General features: G+C 65.5%; 6 protein-coding genes across 6 annotated transcripts; 1 reads left to right on the forward strand and 5 right to left on the reverse strand.

The window, feature by feature from the left end:
• Positions 1-17: 17 nt before the first annotated feature.
• On the forward strand, positions 18-709 carry MNEG_7036 (hypothetical protein; the record flags this gene model as incomplete). Its single annotated transcript, XM_014044486.1, has 2 exons — positions 18-154; positions 550-709. 2 exons carry the CDS (start codon positions 18-20, stop codon positions 707-709), a joined length of 297 nt encoding a protein of 98 aa, XP_013899940.1.
• Positions 710-1,219: 510 nt separating this feature from the next.
• MNEG_7037 (hypothetical protein) lies at positions 1,220-3,266 on the reverse strand (the record flags this gene model as incomplete). The annotated part of the gene is made up of 6 exons (XM_014044487.1): positions 1,220-1,356; positions 1,610-1,752; positions 2,012-2,118; positions 2,503-2,592; positions 2,780-2,888; positions 3,106-3,266. 6 exons carry the CDS (start codon positions 3,264-3,266, stop codon positions 1,220-1,222), a joined length of 747 nt encoding a protein of 248 aa, XP_013899941.1.
• Positions 3,267-4,264: 998 nt separating this feature from the next.
• MNEG_7038 (putative lysophosphatidylcholineacyltransferase) lies at positions 4,265-6,501 on the reverse strand (the record flags this gene model as incomplete). The annotated part of the gene is made up of 4 exons (XM_014044488.1): positions 4,265-5,192; positions 5,410-5,555; positions 5,768-5,839; positions 6,061-6,501. 4 exons carry the CDS (start codon positions 6,499-6,501, stop codon positions 4,265-4,267), a joined length of 1,587 nt encoding a protein of 528 aa, XP_013899942.1.
• A 1,956-nt stretch (positions 6,502-8,457) lies between these two features.
• On the reverse strand, positions 8,458-9,857 carry MNEG_7039 (hypothetical protein; the record flags this gene model as incomplete). Its single annotated transcript, XM_014044489.1, has 2 exons — positions 8,458-9,354; positions 9,594-9,857. 2 exons carry the CDS (start codon positions 9,855-9,857, stop codon positions 8,458-8,460), a joined length of 1,161 nt encoding a protein of 386 aa, XP_013899943.1.
• Positions 9,858-11,030: 1,173 nt separating this feature from the next.
• On the reverse strand, positions 11,031-13,601 carry MNEG_7040 (hypothetical protein; the record flags this gene model as incomplete). Its single annotated transcript, XM_014044490.1, has 1 exon — positions 11,031-13,601. The coding sequence occupies one exon, from the start codon at positions 13,599-13,601 to the stop codon at positions 11,031-11,033; it is 2,571 nt and encodes an 856-aa protein (XP_013899944.1).
• Positions 13,602-15,070: 1,469 nt separating this feature from the next.
• Positions 15,071-15,810, reverse strand: MNEG_7041 (hypothetical protein; the record flags this gene model as incomplete). The annotated part of the gene is made up of 2 exons (XM_014044491.1): positions 15,071-15,376; positions 15,712-15,810. The coding sequence occupies 2 exons, from the start codon at positions 15,808-15,810 to the stop codon at positions 15,071-15,073; spliced, it is 405 nt and encodes a 134-aa protein (XP_013899945.1).
• Between the last annotated feature and the right edge of the window lie 25 nt (positions 15,811-15,835).

Genomic DNA, 15,835 nt, shown 5'->3' on the forward strand with positions numbered 1-15,835 from the left:
GCCCCCAGCTGTCCAGCATGTTCAAGCCGGACCACGAGGAGACCGAGTACGCGCAGGGCAAGTACATGCTGCGCGTGCTGGGCCTCCACAAGTACGAGAACAACCTCAAGAAGGGCCTGCTCACGGACAACACCATCATGCTCTGGAACGCAGAGTGAGCGCACGCCACCACAGTGCCGCTGTTGGGGTGCTCCCGCGAAGAGGGGTCTTCTATGTGATTGTGACAGACAGGACGGCGACGGGGAGACTGGCCCACGGGGGCATCTCAAAAGGAGCGGAGTGTGACGTGTCTGACCCTGGCTGGTTATCGGCTCCATACGTGCGCGTGGAAGGGGGGCAAAAACACACGCCAGTGCCCCGCTGCTGATCATACAACAACCTGGCATTTGTTTCCGCACACACACATACACACACACACACACACACACACACACACATACACACGTACCCGTGCGCTGCGCGGCGCTGGTTCTTGTCCCCCACCCCTTGCTGCGCGGTGCCGGTTCTTGTCCCCCACCCCTTGCCCTCCTCGCCCTATCTGCCCCGCAGGTCTCTGGCGGAGGCGCGGATACCCCCGGGCCCGCGGCTGCTCATCCTGCACCACCTCGACACCTACCGCAACCCCAGCGCCATCCTCAAGCCCGCGCTGCCCCTGCCCATGCCGCCACCGCCGGCGGCCGCCGCAGGCGCCGTCACCACCCGCAAGTAAAGGGCTGCCAGTTTTGGCGGCGGCAGCGGCGGCGTTTTCGCGTGCAGCCGAATGTGCCACGGGCCGTATTCTCGCTTCTGACTTGCTGTTCCCAGAGCAGCGTTTGGTGTTTTGCCGTTTGCCGGCGGTCCTTTCATTCCCGGCCATTGGTGCCAGTCTTTCTTGGTGTTCTATGTTCAGCACTGTTCCGGTGCCGTGGCGGGGCGGGTGCAAGGGTGCCCCTGTCCCGCCTGCTTGCCTGCAAAGTCACCCTGTTGCCCGGCTCTGGACCCGCACCCACCAGTCACTTTATCTCAGCTCTCAATGTTACACAACCCCAGCTTGCTGAGTTCTTATTGACTAATGACATGACGGGGTAGAATGATGATGGGTGACGTCAAAACCAAGGGGCGGCGCACAACTGTGCGGGATGGCAGGTGCCAATCGAAACGCCCAGCCGCTCTCCGGCACAAGGCCGCCGCACGCTCGCGCCAGGGGGGGGGGGCGCTGGCCAGGCGCAAGACGGGCGGCTCAGCTGTAGCTGCGCTGCGGCCGCTCCTGCACCGCTTGCCGCACGCGCTCGTCGCCCGCCTCCGGGAACACGAACGCCACCAGGGTGGCGATGCGGGCCGCGTCAACCTCGGGGATCGGCTTTCCTTCGGGCAGGCCTGGTAATGGGGATAGGGGGATTGGCGGGAGGATGAGGTGCAGGTGACAAGCTGGGGCGGTTGAGGCACATCAAGCAAAGGGGGGCAAGGGGTGCCTAACAAGTTGTAGTGGGCACCTGGCTTCCCCGGGCTGAAGCAAACGCGCGCAGGGAGCCGGCACGAAACGCAAACAAAGCACTCCTCGTTGCCCCTCCACCGCTGCGACGCACACGCAACCAAACGAGTATCCGCGCCCGAGCGCGGCCCTGCGCACCGAGCGTGAGCGCTGCGAGGGCGTCCACCGCCACCTCGACCTGCTCCGCCAGGCGGCCCTGGGGCCGCTCCATCATGGTGTACTTCTTGAGGGCGGCCTCGCGCGCGCCCTCAAAGCGGTCCACCTCAAACTCCACGTCGTGGCTGCGGGGAGCGGGCGGGTTGTCATTGGGCAGTTACGTCGCCGGCGGATACAAGAGCAGGGTTGGGTGTGGGGGAAGGCCATAGGGGAGAAGTGGGTGCATGGCAATGGCACGCTGCCGAGCACGAGGCGGTAGCGGCGCCACGCCCAGACTACACAGGCCGAACCCAAAGACAGGGGAGGGGAGGGGGGTGCGTCGGCGGCCACGCGCCTGCATGACGCGCCCCGCGGCGCGAGAAACCGCCGCACGCATGCGCCCACCTTACGCGCACTCTCCGCGCCCCGCTGATGACGTCCTTTGCCGGGATGGCGCCGCTGCCGAGCTGGGCCATCCACAGCACCAGCAGCAGCTGGCGGTGCACGGCAGGCTGGAGAAAAGGGCGGGGCGGGGAGGGCGGCGCGCGGCGGTGGGTGGGGCTGGTGCAGGGCGCTTGCAGGGCAGAGCTGCTGGAGCTTGACTGCAGGGCGGCGCGGCTACTACGGCCCGCGTCGCCCAGAACGCCCGCCGCTAGGCCGCGTCAGGCCATGGCTGCCGCCGAGGGGCCAACCCCAGCAGTACGTGCGCGTGACGCCCTGCACAGCGGACTCGATTGCCTGCAGTCCCTGCCACCCTTTCACCGACCCGAAGCTTGCTTGCCCGGCTGCGCTTGAGCCACTCACGCAAGCGTCAAGCACCCAAGCGATGCGAACCTCGCGCGCAGACAGCACCACGCGCACAAAGCCGTCCCCACCAACCGACACCACGGGCCCACCTTGCCGTGCGCCTTCTCAAGAGCCTGCACGGCCTCAAAATATGCCGGGCTGGCCCTGTCGTAGACTGAGCGGCAGAACTCCGGGTATGCCTGGCAGGAGAGTGCGGCGGTGTGCATGCGGTGGGGTTGAGGGGCTGGGTCCTGCCGGAACGCATGCCCGGGCTAGCACCAGTCTTGCTGCCGTCAGCTGCTGCACTCAAACGCGCCTCGCGGCCCGCCCCACCGGTCCGGGGGGGGGGGGGGGGTGCACAACCCCCCCCATTTTTGCGGCGCTCACGAGCTCATCAAACCCGCCCTGGGGTGAGGCCAGGCGCGACAGCAGGCCGATGACGGGCAGGCCGCCCTGGATCTTCTTGGCTATCCGCTTCACAGACTCCCCAAAGTCACTGTGGGGGGAGAGTGGTGGGGTGCAGGGTGGGTGAGGGCTCGGGGCTGGGATGGGGGGGGTGAGTTTTGGGGGCAGAGTAGGGGGAAACAAGGCTATGGCGGCATGACGGTCCAGGTGGGCCCGGGGGACGCCTGCACATGAGGCACCGCCAGCTGTCGTCATGCGCTGCTTTTGGGTTGGCATTTTTGTTGAGGTCTTGAGGTTGTGAGACTCACTTGGGGTTGGACGCCTCAGCGGCGCGCACGGTGCAGGTCCTGCTGCGCCGCGCAGCCGCTGCACCGCTGAAAGGCCTCGCGCCGACGCTGCAGCCAGTGCTGCCTCTCCCGCGTGTAACAGGTGCGTTGTAAAGCCGATTTGTGCCTGAATAGAGCATCATGATGGCGTCTTATGCTGGAGACTTGGCCTCGAAGTTTTGTCTGTAGTTTTCGGATGCTTGAGCGGTTGCCGAGCAACGAAATACAATCTATGTAAGCAGTTTCATTGTTTGAAAGGTCACTGCAGGCTGTCTGCGTGCTGGTCACGCGTGGCGAAAGGAGATCTTGCGGACGTCTAGCTCGTTGCCATGCGAGATCTGTGTCCCACAAGCTAGCTGTTGTCAACTCGGAGATTACACTGCAAGCACTAGCAGCGAAAGGATGAACTGCAACCCAACTGCATCACATCGGTCAAACAGACCTCTGACCAGCCGCCCGGCCTGTAGGGCAAAGCATGGCGTAAAATCCTCACATGGGTGGCAAACCCTGCCGCCGCAAGCACAAAAACAGCACGCCAGGCACCCGGGCACGAGCCCTGGATGGTGTAAGCTTGTGAAAGGGCACCCCACCTGTGTCTTGGCAAGCCTGCTCGGCGTTGTGCGGCCGCGTCACGCGGGTCGGCTAGGATGACAATGAAACACATCACATGTGCACTGAAGACGCCGGCCACAACAACGCCCTCGAAGCGCACTACAGACAAGGGAGCGTGCCCGATGGACAGGGGAGCGTAGCCCCAGCGAAGAACCGGCAAGTTGAGCCTGGGTGGTGGACGGGGCGCAGCAGAGGTGGATGCTGCGCATCTGACAAAGCAGGGACTCGACTGGACTTTTGGGAAGTGTAGGATGCATGCTGGCGGGTACAAACATGGGGGGACGAGGCCACGAACAATCCTGAACAATCCTGATCACCACCTGGCCTGCCGCCAAGGGCATCAAGGCAGACAAACGCGACATCCGCACGTACGCACGAGGCCGCGTGCGCCGCGCGCTGCGCCTCCGGAATCTCATGGCGCGGGGGCGCGGCATGTGGGCCCCGAGGCGCAGCGGACCTTAATAGTCAAAGGTACGCCCAGGGTCGATACCAAAACACAGATTGGCAACGGACATGTGCAAAGGGCGCTTCAAGCTGGGTAGGCGTGCAGCGCGTTTGCCGACGCCCACGACGACCACATGCTGCTGCCGCCCCCGCCGCCGCTGCCACAGCCGCCACCGCTGCTTGCAACGTAGCCGCCGCCGCTGCCGCCGCCTGCCCACCGACCTGCGACTGGCCCCCCATCCCCCGCCCACGGCAGCGCCACCGGCGCGCCCGCCACGCGCTCGAGCGCCGCCGCTGCCACGCCGCGCACTGCGAAGTCGCGGTGCAGCGCCTTGAACTCGAGCCGCTCGCCCACGCTCGTCACCCACCGCGCCGCGCCGCCCGCGCGCCAGCCCCTGAGTCCCGCCCTGTTGGCGTGCGCGTCGCGAGGGTCGTACAGGTCCAGCCCCGACGCGCCCGCCTGCTCTCGCGCGAGGTCAGCCAGCGCGCCGTCCCCCAGCGGCGCGCCGTCGAGCCGCGCGCGCAGCGACTGCAGCGCGAGCCCGACGCGCGCCGCGATGCGCTTGTACAGCTCGTCGTCGGGCCAGGCCTCGCGGGACGCTGACGTCAGCAGGTCCTGCACCTCTATGGGCTCCCCCACCAGCACCCTGACCTCCTTGCCCGCACGCGGCAGCAGCGCGCCGCGCGGCATGAGCTCCTGCATGCCAGAGTGCACAAACGGCACGACCAGCGGCGCGCGCGGCGGCGCGGCGGCGCCGTCGCCGCCCGTGCTGCAGGCGGCGACGAGGCGGCCGACGCCCTTGCGGGCGGGACCGATCTTCGCGCCGTCGCGGCTGCGCGTGCCCTCAGGGAAGATGTGCACCCAGTCGCCCGCGCGCAGGCGCGCCTCCGCTGCCGCGAGGCCCGGCTGGAACATGCCCGCGCCCCGCTCCACAGGCAGCACCTTCGCCGCGCGGAAGAAGGGCACCAGCGCTTCGCGGTGGAAGCAGCGGTCACTGGCGCACAGCGTCCACCTGGGGAGGGGGCGGCGTGATGGCGCGGGGTTGGGGTCGCCAGCACGGGCCAAACGTCTATGTGTGAGGCCTCGCAACTTGCAATGTTGCTCAAATGAAGACAGCATGCGCTGTCTACGCAGCACACCACACCAGACGTAACGCCCGCACGCGGTGTTCCCGCCACGCCTTGCTGCGCCCCGCCCCTGCCCCCGCCCCCTGCAGCTGCGTGCCCCACCTGAGCTTCTCCGGGCTCGCAAACACCTCTGGCGGCAGGAGGGCCGCCACCACCAGGGGGTCGTCAATGGACGCCACGTGGTTGCTCACGGTGATGAGGGGCCGCCCGGGCTCGCGGGCCAGCGCCGCAGCCAAGTGTTCCGCACCCTGCGGGGCAGGATGGCGCAGGAGGGCCCGCGTCAGGGGGTGGTGTAAGCCGTGTGCACCACGAAACAGCAGCGCGGGGTTGGACCACCCAGAATGCGTGCGGACCGCCAGTGCAGCGCCATGTTGTCACATAGGGGCCCCTTTGCCCGGCCCCATGCCGCGGCGCATCCATGTATCCAACATGGCGTAGCAACCAGCAGATGGCGCCGCACCTGCACAGTGGTAGTGTTGAGCTGTGTCATCCATGCGCGACCAAAGTGGGCCAGGGCGTACATGATGCCCGCCTGTCGTGAATCGGCGGGAGCGAGAGCAGGCGCCAGGGGGCACATGCGCTTGCGTGCAACACGCGCTGGCGTGCATTGCAGGTGACTGTCCCCCCGGAAGCAACAACACTGCAACCTGTGCCACTGTGCGGCCCTGCGCATGGCCCCGCAGCAAAACAGCAAAACCACCCGCCAGCGGCTGCGCACGCCCAAAGGCCCCAGCCGCCGCCCGTGAGACGCACCCTGGCCCAGCCGTCTGTGCCGTAGAGATGCTTCAGCTGCTGCTCGTCCACCTCAGCAGCTGCCACCACTGCGCCACCATCGACCCCGTGTGCTGACCGCGCCTCCATCCGCTGCTGCTCCTGCTGCCCTGCTGGTGCTCCCGCCTCCTCCAAGCGGCGCCCCATGGCGGCGCATGCCTCGCGCAGCCGCTCCTTGGCGCGCTCCTTCCCTGCCGCCCACACCGCACGTGGGTCGCCGGAGACCACCAGCTGCTGCAGCCGCGCAAACGCACGGTGCGCGTCCGGCTGCACGCTCCATGCGGCAGCGGCGGCAGCACCACGGGCGGCGCTGGCGGACTGCAGCTGGTCGGCCTGCGCCAGGTAGGCCGAGTCGTCCTTCAACGTGCGCAGGACCTCCTTAAAGAACCCCTTGAGCAGCGCAGTCTTGGGGCCGGTCGGCATGGCTCAGGGCGGCCCTGCCCGTCAAGGCCGCGCGTGGGGCATGCGTCGACGCCAGGTGTTTCTCAGGCGCAGGCGGAGCACGACACTGAGTGAGGACGGGTTCAGGGCGTCGGCTCGTGTCTCAGGTAATGTGAAAGCCTTAAGGTGATGGATGCGCCCGCTTCAGGATGGAAGCCACGATGGACGGAGAAGCAAGCGTCGTGGGCCTCCACTGTTTTGTAGATAGCTACTCCGACCAATGTTTAAGTCGTTGGGAATTAGACTGTTCAGTTGAGCCGGAGCTGTGTGGTACCGGTAAGTAGGGGACGCAATGGACAAGGAGCAGATCACTTGTAGTCGGAAAATCACCTGGCTTGATAGCGCATCTGCAAAACCGAAAGACTTTCCCGTCTCCTTTGCTTCCACAAGCTCAGCGCTCTCTGTTCGTGATCTGGTGTGGGCCTCACCTCCAAGCAGCAGGTTGCTTCTCAGGTCGGCACTTGGGAAGAATACCTCTAGCCAGGGCCGCAGCCTTGTGACGAACATGTCAGCCGCACAGGAGGCCGTGCGGACGTTTTTCGTGACGCTCCGCCGCAGCCCGATTGGCGCGCCGTGGTTTCACAAGCGCATACTGACAAGCCTGGGCCTCAAGCGGCGGCACGACTGCGTGGAGCGCGTCAATACTGCTGTCACACGGGGACAGCTGCAAAAGGTGAGCCTGCATTTGCGCGCAATGCAACGCAGCCCACAGGAAGTTCCAGCAGCTGCAACGGCTGCAGGAAGCAAGGAACAGCAGCAGCGCCGCCTCAAACGATTGCTGTTGGTTGTGAAAACGGCAGTGCTCAAGCGCTCTGACTACGTCCCGTCTCGGCTGTGGTAAGCTTGTTCAGCAGCGCACCACCTCTGCAATTTGCGACATTGTGCGCAAGCTCTCGTCGTTGAACGCAGTGCCCGAAGAAACTGCTGCCCTACTGTTCCCCACCCCGCTCCGTCCATTAATGCAGGTGGCACACCTTGTGCGAATAGAGACGGATCAGATGTTCTTCACCAGGAAAGTAAACGAGGCGGACGCTGCCAGCTTAAAACCACCGATTCGAGTGCAGCATGCGGCAGGCGCAGCAGGGCTGCCTGGCAAAGGACAGCTCGGCAGCAGCAGTGGCGGCGGCAGCAGTTTCATAAGCAGCACAGGTGGCAGCAGGCAGTTCAGCAGCAGCAGCAGCAGCAGCACCAGCGTCGGCAGCAGCAGCAGCAGCAGCAGCAGAAGCAGCAGCAGCAGCAATCCGACAAGCAGTCCTCACTTTCTCAAGAAGTGGTTTTGACAGATTTCCCCCTCGTGCATACGTGCCTGTCCCCTCGTTTTTGTAACATCTGAGTGAGCAAATCACACAATCCCATGCATCACATGTAATATTTAACACATGAGCATCGAGGCAGGGTGTGCCGGTCGCACGCCAGCCCTAAATCAGCTAGGTGTGTGCATCATGAGGGTCGCAGGTTGAGCAAGCTTGCGTCACCTTGCGGCGCGCGGTGACAGTTCGCCCGGCCGGCGGCGTTTACAATCCGGCATCTGCCAATTGCACCCGCAGAGGATTAGGAGGGTGTCAAAGACAATCAGCTCGTTGCAAGACAAATCCCACGATGCAGGTGCTGCAGGGCAAGTCCCACGAAAAGTCGAAGGGCATGTTACACAGCTCAGGCCATGACACCCTGCAGACTACTCAATGGTATCATTCTAGCCGGGTGCATGCTGTCTCCATGCCGCAAAGCCCTGAGGCATCGCCAAACAAAAATGAGCCACGGTAGGCAGTACTATGAGCAAAGCATCGATGCCACTCGACCTAATCTACACCTCAGGGTGCATGCAGCACACAGGGAGTGCTCGACAGCCACGGCAGGGAGCGCGCCCTGCACGCCTGCAACGATCCCGCAGCTGCCACGCTCATCAGCGTCTAAATGATCGCAGGCCGGCGCGGCCCCTCACAGTGCACCAGTGCTGTGGTCTGAGGGTGACGCAGGCATGTCTGACAAGTCCACAACCTCCACGCCGCCTGAAAGATGCTGCTGCTGCTGCTGCTGCTGCTGCTGTTGCTGTTGCTGCTGCTGCTGCTGTTGCTGCTGCTGGTGCTGCTGCAGCAACAGTTGCTGTCGCAGCTGCTGTTGCTGCTGCTGGGCAAGTGGCGCAGCGGGCCCCGGGGAGAGGCGCGACCCCTGCAACTGCTCGCAGCGCTCTCGCAGCCTCAGGGCCAACGTTGAGGCCGCATTGAGCTGCATGCCTGTGGCACCACTGCTGCTGCCACTTGCACCACTGCCGCTTGGGCCAGGCCCGCTGCCGCTGCCGCTTGCGCGGATACCGCTGCCACTCACACCGGCACCACTGCTGTCCCCGCTGCCCGCCGGCGAGGCGCCAGACAGGCCTGCCGCTGCCGCCACCATTGACGCATTCCGCTTGACACAGGTGACAGCTGCACCCGCCGAGTCTGGCGCGGGCTGCGGGTGCAGCATGTCGAAGACGCCCTGCGCCCAGCACGTCAGCGCCAGTCTCACGTCCTGGCTGGGGTCAAACGACTGCTCCATGGCAAAGCGGCTGGGGCCTTTGTAGGGCTTGGGCACTGTGCGTGCGTGGTGGCCAGCGCCTGACCAAAAGAGCTCTTGCGCGTCTGGCGGGTTGAGAACCAGGAACTCAAAGCGCCCGCGCGTGGCCAGCACCTCGACCACGCTGCCCTTCATCAGCGGCACCTTGAAGGGCAGCAGGCTGCCAACAGTGATGGCGCTGCTGAAGCCGACGCTCTCCCGGAACTCGGAGCCGTCGGGGTGGCGGCACTTGTGCAGCGCCTTGTGCACCTTGACCTGCTCCTCTTCTGCCACGGTGGCGTACTGCGCAAAGGAAGGAGGGGGACGACGGGGTCAGCCAGGTCCGCAACTGCAGCACCATGCCACAGGGAGAGACAGGGCTTCAGGCATCCCCAAGATCTACTTATGCTTCCACAATGATGATAATGCTGCTGCAACCAGGCCCGCTATCAAGTTGTGGGAGTGTCCCCCCGACAGAGCTGGCTGCCAAACCCAAGCCAATCAGCGGTTTGCTGCAGCTCTCGAACCCTGCAGCTGCGCACCTGCATGTCCGCTGGGACGACCCCAAACTCCACTGCCGTGTTGCCTCGCACGACCAGCCGCCAACGCAGCAGGGGCTGCTGGCCAGTGGATGCATCCGACAGGAGCAGCTTGGGCCCCATGCCCTGCAGCAGGATCTGCGCTGCCCCCGTCGCCGGGTCTGTGATGAAGCGGAAGCCCGCAGCATCACCAGCCTTCTTGACCGCCCATCGCCTGTCAAAGCCGGCGGCGCACTCCTCTACGTGGAGGCGCTCCAGCCAGCCCATGCGCCTGCGGATGGCGCGAAGAGGAGGATAAGGCAACGATGGTTTCAGAAGGGCATGGGGTCCTGGTCTGGCCGCATGCAAGCATAGTATCAAGATATGGGGCAAGCCTTCATCCTTTTGGCCACAGCCTAATGAACCTCATGCACCGCATCCTCGCAGGCACACTGCAGCAGAGTGCAGCAGTCAAACAGCAAGCACACATGCAAGCACGTTACACACGCTGTGCTGAGGCCAGGAACCAAAGATCAATGATATTGGCTTTGTATATGCTAACAGGAGCTGCTGGGCATCCATGCAGTCCGCACGGGCAGGCGGGATCACCCACCTGTGCCGGCTGGCTGCTTCAGTGTCCCCTGCATTATAACTCAAAACAGCTCGTCTCGCTACTCGCTCCACGAGGCGCAGCTTCTCAGAGCCACCGTGGGGCTCAAAGGAGCGAAACACTTTGCACGCAGCTGAGAGGGCCGCCAAGGACCGGGCATTCAAGTTTTTGACTATCTCCTCTACCAGCTCGTGGCCTAAGTCGCACAGGCTCCTGCGGCCCTCCCCTCCTCGTGACCTGTGTGAGTCCATGTTGCGTGTTGCCTAGTTGTCTTATGCTGGTCGGAGGCCTTGATAAAGGTAATATGTTTTCCAAGCAACTGGCGGAGCTGTAGGGCTTCTCAAGACATGGCCAACCGGCCATCGGCGCACGCCCTTGCCCCCGCCCACCTTCTCGACGGGGTGGATGAGGGCGTCGCGTCGCGTCTCTGAACAGGGATGATTGTGTGCTTCACCTTGCGCTGCTAATCTGCTGCGTGTGACAAGATTTTTCTACACAGTGCTTTACCTTGTGATTTTTCTGAAGTTGCAAGGAACACAGGGAGTTGTCAAGGCGCGGTGGTTGTGGCCGCCCACCATCACCCTGCTGCCCCTGATGGTCACTCCCGACTCTGGCCGCCTCAGCACACTCTGGATGCTTAGCAGCAGGGCAAAAATTCCTTTGCCAGCTGGTCGGCATGTTTAATCGACCCCTTGTGGCAACAAGCCACACCGCACACTCTGCTGCAGGGCCTAACACAAACAATTTCAAATCAAAAAAGCAGGCCGAATAGGGCGCACGGAATACAGCCCACAAACGCCGCTGAGGCCCTCGCTTGCCTGTGCTCGTCCATGACTACCCAGCCACGTGGGTCACTCACCCACCGGCACGCCCTCCATAAGCCCGCCCTCAACCGGCAGGCTGACGCTGCAGCCTGCACAGAAGTGCCCGAACGACCCGCCCTCAGGCGCCTCGCCGCCACCCAAGCCGGCATGCCACTGCATCAGGCCGGCGTGCTCATGAGGACTGAGGCTGCGCAGCGCAGGCAGCAGCGCCATCTGCACAGGCAGCACGTCCAGGTGCAGCGGTAGCAGGCGCCGCATGAACCAGCCCACGTCCCGCTCGTCTTGCAGCACGTGGATGGACGGCACGGGCAGGCGGCCGCGCGCGAGCTGGTGCGCAAACTGCACTGCCGGCGCAGCGGTGTTGGGAAGGTCTGGCAACGGCGACAGAGGCGGCTCCGCCTGCTGTTGCTGCTGCTGCTGCTGCTGCTGCTGCTGCTGCTGCTGCTGCTGCTGCTGCTGCTGCTGCTCCTGCTGCTGTGGCTGCTGCCGCTGGTCCATGGGCGTCTCTGCCGTGCGGTCCGCCCGGGCGGTCGCCGCGTGCAGTGCTGCGGTGGCCAGCACGAGGATTTCAGTGCCGCAGTCAAGCACAGCCAGGGACGACGGCCCCACCGCCATGGTCACAGGCGGCACCGCCTCGAAGCCGCCCGGGGGCGCAGCGCCGCCACCGCTCTTGCCACCGCCAGCCCCGCCGCCGTTGGCGTCAGCCCCGCTGGGCGCGTTCCCGCCGCCGCCGCCCGCTGCTGCGAGCTGCACGTATAGAGATGGCGACGCGACGCACGCCGCCACGCCCGGCGCGGCACACAGGAATTGGTGCGCGCGCAGCCGCCACTCGTCGGCAGCCGCGGCGGAGGCCGTGCCGTCCCCGTCATCCGCGCACAGCAGCGGCCCGGCCTGCAGGAGGTACATCGCCACCGCCAGCGGCATCAGCGGCACCGGCAGCTCCCAGGAGCTCGAAGCGCCAAACCCAAACAGCCCGCCGCGCCCTTTCCGCTGGACCCCCATCCGCTGCGCCGCCAGCTGCAGCGCGAGCCCCGCCGCCAGCCGCGCGTCGCCGAGCGCGCCGCGCCGGAGCGGACGGCCCCAAGAGCCGCCGCCACGGCCGCCGACGCCGCCGGCGGCGTTGAGCGCTGCAGCGACCAGCCGCCGCGCGGAGAGCAGAGATCCCGCCTCCAGATCCAGCCCCGAAAGGAAGTCAGGCAGCCGCTCAGCCACCTGCAGCTGCGTGCTGCTGACCTGGCGCACCCGCCGCCCGTCGGCCGTCGTCCACTCCCACAGCACCTGGACCTCCTGACTCACGCCGGCCGTAAGGTCGGCGGTCAGCTCCAGCGTCGCGCCGTAATACCGCCCCCGGTCAATCGCCGGCGCAGACGCTGCCGCTGCTGACAGCCGCGTTGGCGCGACCGCCGGGCGCGCGACGCGTTGCTGCTGCTGCGGCCGGTGCTGCTGGCCCTGTGGCGGCAGAGGAGGGGAGGACGCGCCGCTGTCTCCCTGGCCCCTCACCCCGCCGGCGCCGCCGCCGCCGTCCCGTTCCAGCTGCTGCCGATCCGGCGGCGCGGCCGCTGGCTGTGGGTCGACCGGCGAGATGCTGCCGGGCAGCTGCCCGTCCTGGTGCAGCAGGGGCCCGACGAGCTGCGCCACCTTTAGCCCCGCCGGCGTCCGCACGTCGATGAACGCGTCCCACCCCAGCCGCCGCCCGCAGAGCGCGACCACGTTGGACGCGAGCGGCGCGGCAAGCCCCGGCTGGTGCAGCAGCACGCCGCCGCAGGCCGCCACGCAGTCTGGCAGGAAGGGCAGCGCGGGCGCGGCCGCGTCCCCCACGATCGCGTCGATCTGCGCGTCCATGGCGGCCGCCTTGGCAGCCAGCTCGCCAAATGCGGCCTGCAGGCGCGCTGCGAGCCGCGGCTCCCGCGCGGCGGCCGCCGGGGGCGGGTGCGGGCCCGGGCCGGCGGCCGTAAGGTAGACCACGTGCGCTGCGTGCATCGGCTTGGCCGGAAACGGCTGCGGCTGCGCGCGCGGCGGGGGCGCGGCTGCGGCGGCCGCGTGCGCGGCGGCGAGCTCCGCCTTGTGGCGCGCGTCCCAATCTGCCATCCCGCGGCCCAGCAGGTGGAGGCATAGGTCAATTGCCGCCGCCGCGGACCCTAGCCGCGCGTGCTCGGCCTCCGCGGCGCCCTCGTCGTCCTCCTGGTGGGCAGTCAACGACGATTTTGTAGCAGTGGCGGCACCACCAGCAGCAGGTGGTGTTGTGGCATCAGCGTCCGCTGCGGGCCAGGCTGCGCCGCCGCCGCCGCCGCCGCCGTCAACGCCGCGGCCGCTGTCGTCCTGGCGCCGCAGCGACCGCAGCGCGACCTGCAGCATCGCCGCGCACGCCGCCAGCGGCGCCGGCCGCACGCCGCTCGCGCGGAGGAGGCGGGCCGTCGCGCCGGGCGCCGCGGGCGCGCCCGCGCCGGCGAGCACCCACGCCTGGGGCCGGGGCGAGGCGAGGTCGAAGAACGATGCGACGCGGTCGGCCACGGCGACCAGCACGTGAGTGTGTGGGGGCAGCTGCTGCAGCGCCTGAGAGAGGCCGCTCGCCGCGGCCGAGAGCGCGTCGTCCGCCATCGCGCCATCGATCACTGCGCCGGTTGTTCAGCGTGGTCGCAGCCAGGTGCGGGGGTCATGTGACGGCATAATGAAGGGGTTTCATGGGGCGCAAAATCCCACACCAGCAGGTTTTTGCACAGTTTTCAGTTGCGGCACAACTATTTCTGGCGACGGCTGCCTACCTACGGCCAGCCAGACGGGCGGCGGCGTGGCGATCAGCGGTGTCGGCAGGCTCTGCGGTGGCTGCGGGCTGACCAGCAGGCCGAGCGGCCAGCCATTGGAGTTGACAAACGCCTTATTGTTCACCAGCACGGCGCACGACGCCGCCAGCGGCTCGTCTGGCCGCATCGCGGCGCTGGTGCTGCTGATGCGTTTTTAGGGGGGTTGGTTGAGGGCGCGGGCATGCAGGAATGGTGGTTGCTCAGCTGCCCCGTACCGCAGGATCAATTATCATAATCAAGGGGTTCCTTAGCAACGCAGAGCACTCCAATACAGGCGCAGCAAAGCTGCATGCATGTTTCTCTCACCGCAAGCCCTGGGGCCCAGGGATCGCCCAAGGCACCAGCAGCCGTGGATGCTCTCAACGCTGCGGTTGCGCACAACACACAGCACCCGCGCCACCGACAGCTTAGGACGGTTCAAACAATGCTGGCAGCAGCCACTAGCGTAAGAGGACTATGACAGCAGATCAGATGCGAAAAGCGAGCAGCGAAAGGAGCATCGATCATGTATCCAGATCGCAAGTTCTGCACGTCGCGGTGAATGCGGGATGTGTTGCGCTGCAAAGAATCTTGCGACCAAGCACAGTCTGCAATCGGAAACAGGCGGCACTGGGTTGGACATCACCTGGGCATCACTTGAGCAGGCGGTCAAGTCAGGCTGCGGATGATGGCATGCAAGGTCACTGCATGGGGCCTGCCAATGTCGTTGACTGGAAGCATGGCACACATCGATGCAGCCCTTACGCTTCCAAGTCTCCCAGCTTCATGGCGCCTGGCGGCCATTGAGCATTGGATTTCCCATGTCCCGCAGTCTCCACGCAACATGACGGGAGGGGCGACCACTCAAGCCAAACGCAGATGCGTGTGATGTGGTCAGCACAAATCTTTCATTAGAATGTTGACTTCCCAATCTTTTATCCTTGCCTAGTAGATTTACCACCACGTGGGGTGGCAAATGTATGATCGCTAATGCACGCGTGCAGGGCTGTTGACGGACCAAGCTTCAACAGTGAGCTGTGTTGACAATCAATATCGCTCGGCTAGCAAGAGGAATCGTCCAGGCGTCAGCCAACTCTCACAAAATCAAGGGCAGCGAACCACCTCCTGGCCTGCCCGACACCATCGTGGCGTGTGCTGCCAAAGCGGGGGGCCGTGGCAATTCGAACGCAGCCAGCCAGCCAGCCAGCCAACTCGAGCGCCTGAATCCTTCGCAACCAAACGGGAGCCTGCACACCATCAGGCCGACAACCTCCCAGCGAAATCGACTCAGTCAAAAACGTGGTCGAGCTGTATGCCCGGGTCCAGCAGCGCCGGCCCAACCCCGCCCAGGTCCAGGCCGTCTAGGATGAGGTTCTCCAGGGCCTCCTCGAGCTCGGTCTCCCCTATCAGCACCGCCCCCTGCAGGCGGCCCCGCAGCAGCAGCACGCGCACGAACGTCGAGCCGGGGCCGCCCTCCCCCAGGGTGCGGCTGTACAGGCTGATGTCACCGGGTGGTTCGTGCTGCAGCTTCTGGCCGTTGTAGAGGCCCAGCAGGACCACCTTCTTGCCCAAGAACCGCGTGGCGTGAGTGAACTGCAATTGAACAGCGAGTGTGTGTTGAAGGCGCCGGCTTTGCAGTTGTTTTGGGGTAAAGGCGTGTGCATGCCAGCTCTGATGAGATGGGAGGAGCGAGAGCTGATTACTCATGGGCCCTGGTACCACGATACCATGGAACTTAGACAAAAACAAGATCGGCCGGTGTCGTGTGCGCATTCGAGTGGAAATTCGACTGCTGAACAGCGTTGACGTTGACGTTGAGGCTGGGGTTGGGGTTGACACGTGAACCCCATTTTGCTGCCGTGACGCCCAGCGTGCTGGAGCGTCAGCGGCCGCCGCGTCAATCCGCTGTGCAAATCACACCGCCTCACCAGCTCAAAAGCCATGCTGAGGCCAGAGTCATCCGCACGGCCCGTCATGTTGTGCGCTGCCCACATGCCCATCAGCCGCGCCTGCGTCCACAGTCGCATCTGAGCGCGGCGGGTAGGCGGGGGG

Source organism: Monoraphidium neglectum (genome assembly GCF_000611645.1).
Source record: "Monoraphidium neglectum strain SAG 48.87 unplaced genomic scaffold scaffold01210, whole genome shotgun sequence".
Lineage (NCBI taxonomy): Eukaryota > Viridiplantae > Chlorophyta > Chlorophyceae > Sphaeropleales > Selenastraceae > Monoraphidium > Monoraphidium neglectum.